At 43.2% G+C, this 12,529-nt stretch overlaps 1 protein-coding gene across 2 annotated transcripts in view; it reads left to right on the top strand.

The window, feature by feature from the left end:
• Positions 1 to 4,460: 4,460 nt before the first annotated feature.
• The window catches only part of pdzrn3b (PDZ domain containing RING finger 3b), a 96,215-nt gene continuing 88,146 nt past the window's right edge, over positions 4,461 to 12,529 (top strand). The window contains exons 1-2 of one of the 2 annotated variants that reach the window (XM_069512784.1): positions 4,481 to 5,362; positions 11,452 to 11,538. In XM_069512784.1, coding sequence (XP_069368885.1) covers positions 4,649 to 5,362; positions 11,452 to 11,538 — 801 coding nt within the window. In that variant the 5' untranslated portion in view covers positions 4,481 to 4,648. Of the gene's footprint in view, positions 5,363 to 11,451; positions 11,539 to 12,529 lie in introns of both variants that reach the window. The other variant, XM_069512790.1, reaches the window with a different exon arrangement.

The raw sequence follows: 12,529 nt of genomic DNA, 5'->3' as shown, positions 1-12,529 counted from the left end.
TCGCTATCTCTGTTGTGGATCTCGTTTTCTGCATTTGATTATCTATTGTGTTTAGTCAGATGTTGATCTTGTGGCACAGCGTTGTTAACCATTGAATGACAGCGTCACACCGGTGCACTTCAACAACACCTCTGCTGACACCTGCATTGTGCAATCATTACCACTCACACAGTCACATGTTTATGCCTGTGAGGATGTTGTGATGGTTGAGCTGCTGTTCTCTGTCAAAACACACCGACAAGGTCGTCAGTCGTGAAGACGAACGTAGCGTCATTTGTTCCCATTCACAAGCCTGGCCTTTAGGTAAGGTCACCCTGAGACCTTTACAAACAGCCTTTAAAGTTACTTATTCACTCAAGGCGCAGGAGCCACAAATCTCCAGTCCCCCCCCCCCCTGTGAACGGCACAATAAGTCACTGATGTTTGTAAGAAAAACAAACTATACCATTGGTGTATAAATCATTTAGGGGCTCAACTTAGTTTTGACAATATTACTGACTCCCGAGGGAGTCACAGGCGCATGGGAAACCACAGTGAGATGGATAGTGTATTCCTTTTGTAAGTACATCATGTTTCAGCGGAACATGAAAAGGCATCCCGAGGAGCAATAACTCATCTTCGCAGTTTCCCACATGGCCCTCATGTCTTTGACATATCTAAAGAAGAGTGGTGGTGATTACTAAATGGCCCAACTCCAAAGCCATATAGCCAACAAAACACCCTCATCATACACGCTGAAACTGAGATCTCTCTGTTGCTTTACAACAAAGGCTTCCTCAAGTAAAATGGTTCCAAGATAAAAACCCAGAGCCACTCGGTATATATGTCACATTCTGGATTACTTTGAATACTTTTCCTAACGTTAACAGTGCAGTCATTGTGGACGGATAATTTTTTTTATTGTGACCATTCTAACTTAGGAGTTGTTTGACATTTTGGAAACTAGTCTTATTTGCTTTCTTGCCAAGCTTTAGATTAGAAGATCAATACTTTTTCTAAATATTATATATTGACACTTTTGTTTGTTTTCTAAATGTGAAGCTATAGCCAGAAGTCTATTAACCTAGCTTAGCATAAAGACAGAAAGCAGATGATAACAGGTACTCTGGCTCTGTCCAAAGGTAAAAGGGGGAAGAATTTCCAACCAGCACCTATAAAACTTTCTATTTACATGTTTTATTGCTTGTGTAAGACAGGAAGTCAATATAACCTGGAAATAATCTGGTAAATAAATCCCCACAAAATCCCAGTTTGTTGTTACCAGCACCATGGAGATTATGTTTTCACCCCTGTTGGGTTTGTTTGTTTGTTTGTAAGCAACATTACACAAAAACTACAGGATAGAGCATCGTATAACTTAGTGGTGGGTAAGAACCCATTACATTTTGGTGCAGATCCAAATGAGGGGGTGGTGTTGCAAGATTGATTGTTTTTTCTTTCTACATTTTCATAAATTTTATGTGAGTGTGTGAAATTTGATGCAGCTGGATTTAAATTAAGATGACTACTGGGTCTTGGTGAAGGTATGTGCTCCAATGAGTGCAATTCTAGTTTTTACTTTTATTTATTCTAGTAAATAACCAACTGATAACATATTGATTTTGTAATATTGATATTGTCTTTATGCAAGAAAGCATATAAGCACATTTTCCAAAAGGTTCAATCCTTCAAATGAGACTCAGCTATTTGGCTGTAAAACTACAAAACTGGAAGCTTGACTTCTTGCATGGAAATGCTTCAGATGCTATTTCGACCTGCAGGGTCTGGTCAGAGCATTTAAACCCTGTCTGTCCTGATCCCTCACTCACAGTTTAGGTTGGAGGAGGGGGATCAACTCTTATCTCCACCAGGGTGTTGTCTGTCTTTTAGGCTGGACCCAACATGGACTCATCTAAAGCCCCCTCTGTTGCCACTTGACCCAGCTTCATGGAAAACATTCCTAAACAAACATTGCAGACATCTTGCAGATACTGTATCACTTTGCTCAATGTACTGTACCACAAAAATCCCAAAAACTTCACTCTGCCCTACACCTTCCTGCTCGCTCTGACTCCAACACGCTCTATGAAAACAACCGCTTATTTATTCTGTCTCCATTTTGAGAGCAAACATGTCTCCAGCCCAAGCACACCAAACAACTCACTCTCACAGTAAACAGCCAAGCACAGACAGGCAGGTTGTTTGTCCCTGCACTGAAATAATAAATCACAGGCAGCAGGTTGGCCCTGAGGTCGAGAGGAAAAGTGTATAACTGGGAGGTTGCTGGTTTGATTCTGCAGGGCTGACCACAATATTACGGCATAAAACTTACCATGACAGAAAATACACGATTTAACATATACATATATCCTGCTGAAGATGAATTTACTGTCAGAAGAAACAGGTGTTAAAGTAAAACGCCAGCACTCCCTTCCATTCTGTATTTGTCCATTTTTCTACATCTGCCAAAACATTTCTTGACACACCATATATTCACTGTATTAAAAGTTACTAAAAGTTACTTAAGAAATCAAGCCATGACCCAGGGAGCACCAGTGGGGAGAAACATTTAATCACACAAATCTCAGTATGAACCAGGCTGTAAACAGAACAAGGACCTTTGACGTGACTGCACAGGGAGGTTTTTTTCTCCCATCCCTTCTAAGACATCCCATAACATCAGTGTAGGATTACCCACAAGCTCAGACTCTCTTTGTCACACTTTGTCCATGAAGTCTTTGAAAAGCCCTTGTTTTTAGTTCTGGATATGCACATATGGAAAGGTTTTATTGAGCATGGCATTGCATAAAACTGGATTTCCGAAAAGAGGAGGCGACTAGTAGGAACGGGTATCTAATCGAGACAGGGTCTGACCCGACAGACACTGTTTCTGCCGAGCGCAGCAGAAGCTTTTCTTTCCGCACTGGAGTTTCATCTACAATTCAAATACGTTCAATACTATAGGACCTCCTGCTGGGATTGAAAATGCAGCCAAATCAAAGTGTCAGGGTGGTAAAAAAAAAAGAGTAATACCACGCTTCCTTCACATGCAGTGAGAGCTGCGCTCAAACACAAATCCAACGGCGGCACCTCAAATATTCATTATCATACCACACATTGTGATGTCAGGTCGATTTCCCCCCACGCTTTCACCTGATCTCCTCCTCAGTCAAAGTGTGTCGCAACATGAAAGTCTTCGCTTGCGGTTGTACAGCTAGTGTCCTTCCAAAGTTGCTTGTTTTCACAAGTGTTGTGCATGCCTGAACGCTCACCCTCTGAGTTGTAACTTTCTGACTGTAATGTCACCTTATCTAATATTTAGGCCTGTGTGCACCAATCTGGCAGTTTATCATATAGACATATTCATGTGTGGAATATTTAGTTATAGCTTTGCATTGGGAAACTATGACAATAGCACAATAGGCTATCTGACTGTATTCAAATCCAAGAGTGTAAATGAGGACATATTAGAGCCTCCGACAGTGAGTGGAATTTATAACACCTCATGTTCATCTCTATAGTTTTAGTCAGCCAATATTATTAGCTAATCAATTGCAACCATGGAGTGTTCAATGGCTCCAAATAAACAACCAAAAAAATAATAATAATACAAATGTGTGGTATACCAAATATATATTTTTTGCCAAACTTTGGACATCATGTATATGTGTGTGTGTGTGTTTCTGTAAGACTCCCATACAGAACAAAAGACACATACTTGTGTGCCCTCTCACGCAGGATGTCTGTATGAAGTATTGACACGACTCCGATGAAACTGAGTTTACTCTGAGAGGACATAACAAAAATAAGATTTTAAGGTCTTGACCTTCTATGTAAAGTGCCTTGAGATAATGTATACTATGATTTGGTGCTGTACAAATAATATTGAATTGAATTGAAAAATCAACAAAGCTCATTTATGTTTCACACTCGTCTTGCAACATTATAGCTCCATTGAGCTTTCTTGTAATATTCTTTTTGTTGTGGTCTACTAAGGGTTTGTTTTGTTTATGAATGACCTTTATGTTGTTTGGACAAATGTTTTATTTGTTTGTGTCAATCACAAACTAATTTACTATCTGCGCACTTACCATAGTAGTTACGGTATTCGAAATTTCGCCCCAACGAGTGATGCCTTCACTGACTGAAAGAACTGTTGCTTTTACTTGTTAAAGTAACTCAAACCATGTATGAACTTGATGTTTTTTTCAAACAAAGACCACGAGTACAGTGTGATCAACTGATCTTAGAATATTGAAGAATAGATTACTGCTGTAACTTTTGTAACTTTCTGCTCAAATTCTTAAAGTTTAACTTTTAACAAGTCTCCTTTATCCAGATCGAGTCTTTTTTTACTTCATACCACCACAACAAAGTTGTTTCTACTTGAAAAAGTTAACTAAAGTCATTCTTCTCAGAGTTACAAACTTTTTCCCAACTTTTGGGAAAGTGTGACTTTCCGAGGCGGGCTTGAAGGCATCAAAAGTGTGTGTCAATTAGCGGAGCAGAGCCAGAGGAGTGGAGAGCTCAGAGTGTGTGTGTGTGTGTGAGCTCAGAGTGTGTGTGAGAGCTTCACCAATGACCAGCTGAAAACAACCACTGCTCCGACTCTGATCTGCGGGGGTGGGAGCACACAAGTTCGGATTTGGACTTTTTTTTTTTGAAAACCATGGGATTCGAGCTGGACCGCTTCAAGGGGACCGTGGACCCGGACTTCAAATGCAACTTGTGCAACAAAGTGCTGGAGGACCCGCTGACGACTCCGTGCGGCCACGTCTTCTGCTCCGGCTGCGTGCTGCCCTGGGTGGTGCAGCAGAGCAGCTGCCCCGTCAAATGTCAGCGGATCTCCGCCAAGGAGCTGAACCACGTCCTGCCGCTGAAGAACCTCATCCTGAAGCTGGAGATCAAATGTGACAACCACGCGCGGGGCTGCGATGCCGTGGTGAGGCTGCAGCATCTGGCCGAGCACGCCGAGATGTGCGACTACAGCCCGGCCAAGTGCCGGAACCGGGGATGCGGCGAGGTGATCAACCTGCGGGACGTGGACGCTCATGCGCGGGAGACGTGCGACTACAGGCCGGTGGGGATCTGCGAGGGCGGCTGCGGGCTGATGCTCACCCACAGGGAGCAGACGTCGGGCGGCCACTGCTGCCTGGGAGCCCTGAAGGCGCACAACAGCGCGCTGCACTGCAAGATCCTCAGCCTGGACCGGGAGTTCAAGAAGCAGACCATCAAAGCCAACAAGAGGGAGAAGACGCTGCTGGCGCAACTGTCCTCCGTGCACAGCGAGCTGCAGATGACTGCGCTGAAGTATCAGAAGAAATTCACCGAGTACAGCGAGAGGATCGACTCCCTCACCAAGACCGTGGCTTTCTCCTGCAAGGTAACCAACTTTCCCCTCTCAGGGAACTTTCCCCCTCTTGAATCCGCTGTTACTTCTCCCTCTCTTTGAGAAGAAACCTGCAGAATCACCAGAAAAAACACAGAAAACACACACCAATGCATGTTTTTTAGAACATAAACAACCAGACCTCAACAAAAAAGTCTCTTCAAATATATATCAGCAACATGGGTGAGTCATCCTGCTTTATAAATGTTGAAGATCCAACTTTATGGGCCTTAAAATGTCTCCCTCAACATGCATTCTGGGACTCAGAATCTCATTTTGTTGGGCCTCCATGTTGTTTTGGCTCAGTAGTGACCTACATCCTTTTTTATATTTTACCTCATCACAGATGCAAATGGAAGACAAACTGGATTTTTTTTCTTTTTTTCTGACTCGTTCTCTCTTGTGGAACCAACTTTTTTCAGGAGTTTGTTTTCCCCCTGTGAGTGGCAGGGATGTCAGCTCTGCCTCTGGCCAGCTGGCAGTCTTTGGGTGGGGGTGCAGGGCCAAATATTTACTGCAGTTCTGTACACAACAAGAGCCAGGCTCCAGCTCTACTGTATGTCCCAGTGTAGCAGCATGCTTGTTGGAGCCCCTCTGTCATCAGGCATTTGAAGTTGTGTGAGTGTGGTGGAAGATATAGATTTTCAATAGGGGCCCCAGCAGCGAATAGAAGAACTTCTGAGGGCCTGAACGTCCCTTTAAAAGACAATGTTTTGGAGAAACTGATCCTGAGAAAGATTTGATGATTGTTCCCGTCCGTTTACACTGTTGAAAGATGAAGCTTTTCTCATAACTCTCCTCTAATAGAAGTATCTAAATCTTTGGGGCCTTTGGTTCAAGAATATATATATACTTCTATGTTTTTGTTTGAACTCAACCCCCCTCCCCCCACCCCCCTGCTTTTTTCAACTAAAACGATCTCTGTCCACACAACCTCTTCTCAGTTTTAACGCCCATCCATACTCACTCACCTGAAAACGCACATCACGTGACCTCTCATGTACACTGGGCGTGTGGGTGCTGGTGTAAACAGGAAGCATTCGGTTGTTATTTGTAGAATTGTTGCAGATTACTTGAATTTTATCTCATCTTTTACCCACGTAAGCACTCGCATCATTGTAAAATGCAGAATTTAACGACACAACATCTGTTAGCAAAGACAACAGTCAGCAACACACGTAACTGATTGTCCATGTTGGGTTCTACACTGGTAGCTGGGGCTAATGCCAGTTGTTTTCTTAGTAAATGGGTCATGTGATGCCTGATGAATCAACAAAGGCTACGTCGTGGCCGAAAAGACCCAATCAGCAAGCGGTTGTTAGTGTCCACATCCTTGTTTCCAAACGTCTCAGTTTCTGCTCATCCAGCCCTACAGTCTTTAAACTGAAACAGGGCCAGCAGTGTTTCTACACTTCTGTCTTAATAATCAGGACAAGTTGCACAGACTGAACAGACACTGCTGACAGTTGAAGGATGAAAGTGAAGTGCGGATGAAAGTTCCCATTCATCCACGTAATCAGTCCATTCACTGAACATGTGGATAACTGGGATCTTCTTCTCCGGTGTTGTGCTCATTTAATTTCCCACCTCTTAATTCCCTGTTTTTGCCAGTGAAGTTTCTCACACAAGTGGCTGCTTACAAAGACTTCACTCTTTTCTCAATTATCTCTGTCGTTTTTTCTGGCTCTGTGATTTCATTTATTCATTATGGGCTCACATCCTCAGCAACACGAGTTTCGGTAGACTGGTGAATTGTGCAACAAAAGCACCGATGCAGGGAAATGGTGGAATCGCTCACGCTGGTGTGGAGAGGCTTGCTGGGCCTGTAGCACAGCTGGTTATCATGGTTGGTTTGACAGCGGCATCTAAGTCCTTCCACTGAGATATATACGTTTAGTGCTGTGTTACCACCACCCAGTGTAAACAGGCAGACACAATTTAAACGCACTGTCCGTGGAAGATGTGGGAATTCTTCCGGAAATCCTCCACGTAGGAGAAAGAGAAGCATTTTTGTGGATGATGTGGTTTCTTTGAAAAATATGTTTTTTCTTTCATTTCAGCCAATCAGTGAACAGTATTGTTCGGTGGGAGAATCTCAATGTACACATATCAGTATGAAACAGCATCACAAGTGAGATTAGCTCTGGGAGGTAGGCAAATTGCAGACGGCGACGGAAACTCTCTGAGACCCTATAGCTGGATTTATGCTTCTGTTTCAATGGGCATTGGTGTAACCATATGGGCTCTAAGGTTACGTTGTAGCTAATGTGTGCCTCCTCAAAAAAGAACTCATGTGTGGATGTAGACATGTCATGTGCAGACAGCAAGGGTGACTTGCTGCTTGTGTTGTACACGTTTCAGTCTTTCTGACCTCTGCGGTCTGATGACAGCAAAGAAAGGAAGTGAAAACCTTGATCACAGATGTGTAAAGCCAACATACGCAAAATTGGGTCTGGGCTTTCTCCGGAGTTTGCCTTCCACACATGAACAACTCAGCTGGAGATTCTCCTCTCAGACAGGTTCACACAGAAATCTGAACAGTGTTCAGGTGAAGGCGCAGGGGGCAGGATATAACGTGTAAATTCAGCTGGTAGTTCATGTGTTTTGTTTTGTTTATGGCTATTTTATCCTGAGATATTTCTCTTTGTTTTTTTTCAATTTAACACGTGATTTACACGCCCACTCACTCTGAATCCTCTTCTGGGCTCATTCAGACATCATGCAGAGTTTTTACTTAGAGGCTGGGGCAGGAGAAACTCAGCAGAGTGTCCATAGCAACTGACTCAGACCTTTGCGTTCCTGGATACAGCTTTCCCGGATAATCTCCTAAAATCATCCGGAGTTCAGTGCATGTCTGAAAGCGTCCTTAGAATGACTGAATGTAAACACAGTGGTTACACAACAGGATCCTACATATTAAGTTAGCTGGATGAAACTGCAACTCTACAAATCTGTGTATCTTACTGTGGGAAATATAAAATATAATACGGCCTCATCCTATACAACACATACAGTACATCTAGTGTTGTGCAGTTGATGTCACCGTGTGAAATCTGACCCTCGACTATAAATCAGAACCCGGCCGCAGACGCCTGGAGTCGACTATAAATCCATGTTAACTTCTTTTTTGTGATTTAAATGATCAGTGATCAGTCAGATTAGACGAGATTTATGGCCTATTAAACGTTCCTCGGGAGGGAAGCTCAGGTTTTGACATTTATGATGGCTTCCTTCAAAGTCACAGCGAGCCAGCATTCACAACAGCACGCAGCTGGAAAGTTAAATGAAGTGCATCCCTCTCCAGCTGTGTTCCACAATACTAAATGTCTGTGGTGGGCAGGCTCTATAATGCAGATTTGCTGTGACATATTTGTTCCTCGAATCACTGTCAAAGAGTGAATACAGACCCATCATTTCATGCGACGTCTGACGGGTAACCTACTTTACTTTGTTTTTGAGTGTCTGTCACTCTCCGTCTTAACGCTTCCTCAGCCAGATGGTGGGTTTTAACGTTTTCTTAAGACATTCAAATCAGACGCCTACTGCGAGGGAGATCAGGGTGGCCTGGCTACATGGAATAACTGACTGAAGTTTCCAAAAATAGCCCTTTTTAAAACATGTTAAACTTCTCCGGTGAGCGAGGAAGGGCGATAAACCAAAGCGAAAACAAAAAAGAGCTCAGATCTGGCTATGGTTCACTTCAGGGCTGCTAGAACTGCTGTCACACTTTCCATTCAGCCATAGATCTCTGTTCTGAACCGAGCCTCCTCTGTAGCTGCTGCGGACGACAGTGTTTTCCGTGATGTGATAAAGAGCATCTATCAAAATCACAAGACATCAGACAGATTGAAGCTGCATTGAATTTGATCTGGGTAATCAGGGGCCCAATCTGATTAGGCTAATTGTGGACTCATTTTAAAGCATGAATCTACAAGAAAAGTTAATAGACTAATGTGCTCCATTAGTTATCTCTCACGCATGGGTGTCAATTGGATATGAAATTAATAAATGGCTTGTAGAAGTACAACCCTTCAAGAAATTGATGATGCTGCTGTTTCCTTTGAACACATGCATCATCTTCACTGAGTACTTATCTCCTAATTGATTTGAAATCCATCGTATCTTCCTGCCCAAGCTGAAAGCCCTCAGATGACCAGGTCACTGAGTTTCTGCCTCTTGGCTCTCAGGCCAATAGTTCATGAATCAATATTTCCTTTTCCGTTCTAGATCTTAGTACCTACACTATAATTAGATGCTCTATGTTGAGAGGAGGGAGACGGAGGAGAAGGCAGTGTGACGGAGGACAGACTCGGAAAGTGTGACTGGTGCTGAGGTGAAGGCTCACTGCGAGTGTGCCAAGTCACCAGAGAGCAGCAGACTGAAGTTTCACTGCAACTTTGCTTCCTATCTGTGCTCTTCTTATTTTTTCTTTGTCTTCTTCTTATTCCTCTTCTTCTTTCCTTTATTCTGATTATTCTTATCCTCCCTCCTTTTCTCTCCTTCTTCCAGCTGTCTTTCTTCCCCTTCTTACACTTTTCCTTCTTCTCTTTCTTCTCCTTCTTCCTCTTCTTCCACCTTCTGTCCTTCCTCTTTTCCTTCTTGCTCCTCTTCTACCTCTCATTCTTTCTCTCCTTCCTCCTCTCCTTCTTCCTCTTCTTCTTCCCCTCCTTGTTCTTCTACTTCCCTTCATTCTTTTTCCTATTTTTCTTCTTCTTCTTCTCCTTCCTCCTCTTCCTCCTCTCTATTCTCCTCTAGTAAAGTTTAATGTTTGTTTACTTGACACGTGTTTTCCCTAAATGATGTCCACATGATCTTGATTTGGTCTTAAGGACATTTCATTTTTTACCACCAAGGCATACCTAAAGTTTTAGGAAATGCACAACCTCCTGAAGAGATTCACTCAGATCAGAGTTTAGCTCGAGTGTTTGCAGATGTGGAAAAAAACCTCTGCTTAATTACTCTGAGTTCATTTTAATGGCTCTCGTGGACGACATGTGAAAACACCTTTAAAATTCTTCCGGCTTGTTTTGAGGCTTGTGGCAGATTCAGCTTAATTATCCTGTCGTTTTATTTTTGTTAAATTCCCAGTCATATCCTACTCAGTTTCCACCTTATGGCCAGCTCTCCTCTTGTTGACAATAACGTCTGTAGAGACCATAATTCGGAAGCATGTGTCACTAATGTGTCCATGACACTGTGCAGGAGTGGACATTCCAGCACGACCCGACAGGCACATGACGGTCGTTTTAGCCTATATGGCAGTGAGGGCACTGTACATGCCAATAATATCTGCTTTATATTTAGTCCCACTATGCAGCAGCATACTGGAGTGGCAGCTGAAATTATGTTACCTCATAACTCCCCTCTAAGTCTTGCTTAAAAAAACAGATTAAGAGCTGACTCTGCAAGTTTCCCAGCGATCTTCATGTCATGTTGCGCCCGGGTAAGAGGTCTGCTGGTGTATTAATTTACATAGGACAACGGTTTGCGGGAGGGAAGGGCTGGCGGCTCCTCTTTGAAACTGTCACTTTTACTCTTTGGGCTAAGCTTGGAGTACGGCGAAGTTTAGAGCTGAGCTACTAGAGGGAAAATACCCGATCCATTTCAAGACCATTTGCCAGCAACAGTTGTCATTATAGCCGGTGACATATACAGCTGCATTTAAATCTTTAATTTCCTACAGCTTGTAGGGCATTGTTAACTGTGTGAGTTGTTATCTTGAAGCTCTCGAGGTTGCCCTCTTCGAAATTGCAGTTTTGCTATAAAATTGATTATCTGCTCAGCCCAAGTGAAGATGGGAATAAAGAGGTGTCATTAGGCCAATCTTTTCAGTTACTCTCCTTAATGTGCAGGGAATGGTGTCATTAACTTGCTCCTGCCCCTGCACAGTGCTCTATCTGTAATTTTATGTGTTTCAACCCCTCAATTATCTGCTAATAAGGAAATATTCTTCTATGTCCTGTTCTTCCTCACCACGTAGCCGGCTCAATCAATCTGTTGCTCACCTGGAGCTAATGATAGATTATTATGAATTACCTCCTGCCACATCTTTGTTCACGTGTCTCTCCTCTGTCTGTCCGTAGGAAGGCGAGACTAAAAGCATGACGGTTGTCCTTCTTCGTGAGGGCGGATCTCTGGGTTTTAACATCATAGGAGGAAGGCCATGCGCGGTAGGTTAAAAGCCGAGCGATCTTGGAGGTTTTCATCTCCCTCGGTGATCAGCCAAGTGTCATATGGCAACCCAGGAATGAATAGCACATACTTAAGAGCACCACAAGCTCTCTGTGTACTGACTGACACAGCTTAGTCATGCATGTGTTTTGTAGTCTGTGGATAGATGGACCGCATCTATCAAGTTTTATTGTGTTTATATATTGGTCTGGTTTAGCGGATTTGGCATCACAGATTAAAAAAAGTATAATTAGTTTTATGAGAGTTAAATCTGGGATTATGGCTTCGACCGCAGTTGTTTTGTCTCTAATTGAGGGGATTTCGGTGGTGAGGTAAACACAGAGGGGAGGAAAGGGTCTCTTATTCCGCCCTGAACCTTTCACAGCCACAATGTTTCCTGCCTCGAGGCTCTGAAGTGAAAGTCATTAATGACGCCGCTTGTCTGCTGAGTGACGGGTTGAAAATATCTTAACGCTGGCTTCCACTCTGTCTTCCATACATGGATCTCCTTTCTGCCTGGTCCTACTGAAATGGTGTTCCCCCGTATCCATTGCACCGGGACTGCACTCAAACTGTTACGGGGCACTTTTTCCACAGCCACAGTGACGCACATTTCTGTAGTGATATTTAACACAACTTTCTATTGCAGGAAACTATAAAAACTGTTTGTTTTTTTTTTTGTTGGTACCCGACTCCATGGTCTGGTAGATTTGCAGTCTTGCTTGCTGTTGTGACAGAACCCATGTATCAAACTCAACCAAAAGAGAGTGGAGATGATACTTAGCTTTTTCTTCCCTTTCGCTGCTAGCCTCAAATCAACAGTCTGTGTAAGAAGCTATTCATTAAAATGGAAATAGCTAATATCCCTGTAGGCTCTGACAAGGGCGTTTCATGTGGCTGTTATTTTGGCATTGCTTGGTAAGAGCAATCAGCTGTCAGGTTTTGTGGTCTCTACAAGGGCTAGTTTGTCCACAGCTCTCAAGATAGGAG

This window comes from Paralichthys olivaceus, chromosome 2 (assembly GCF_024713975.1).
Source record: "Paralichthys olivaceus isolate ysfri-2021 chromosome 2, ASM2471397v2, whole genome shotgun sequence".
NCBI classification, from domain to species: Eukaryota; Metazoa; Chordata; class Actinopteri; order Pleuronectiformes; family Paralichthyidae; genus Paralichthys; species Paralichthys olivaceus.
This window is presented reverse-complemented; position numbering and strand designations above follow the sequence as displayed.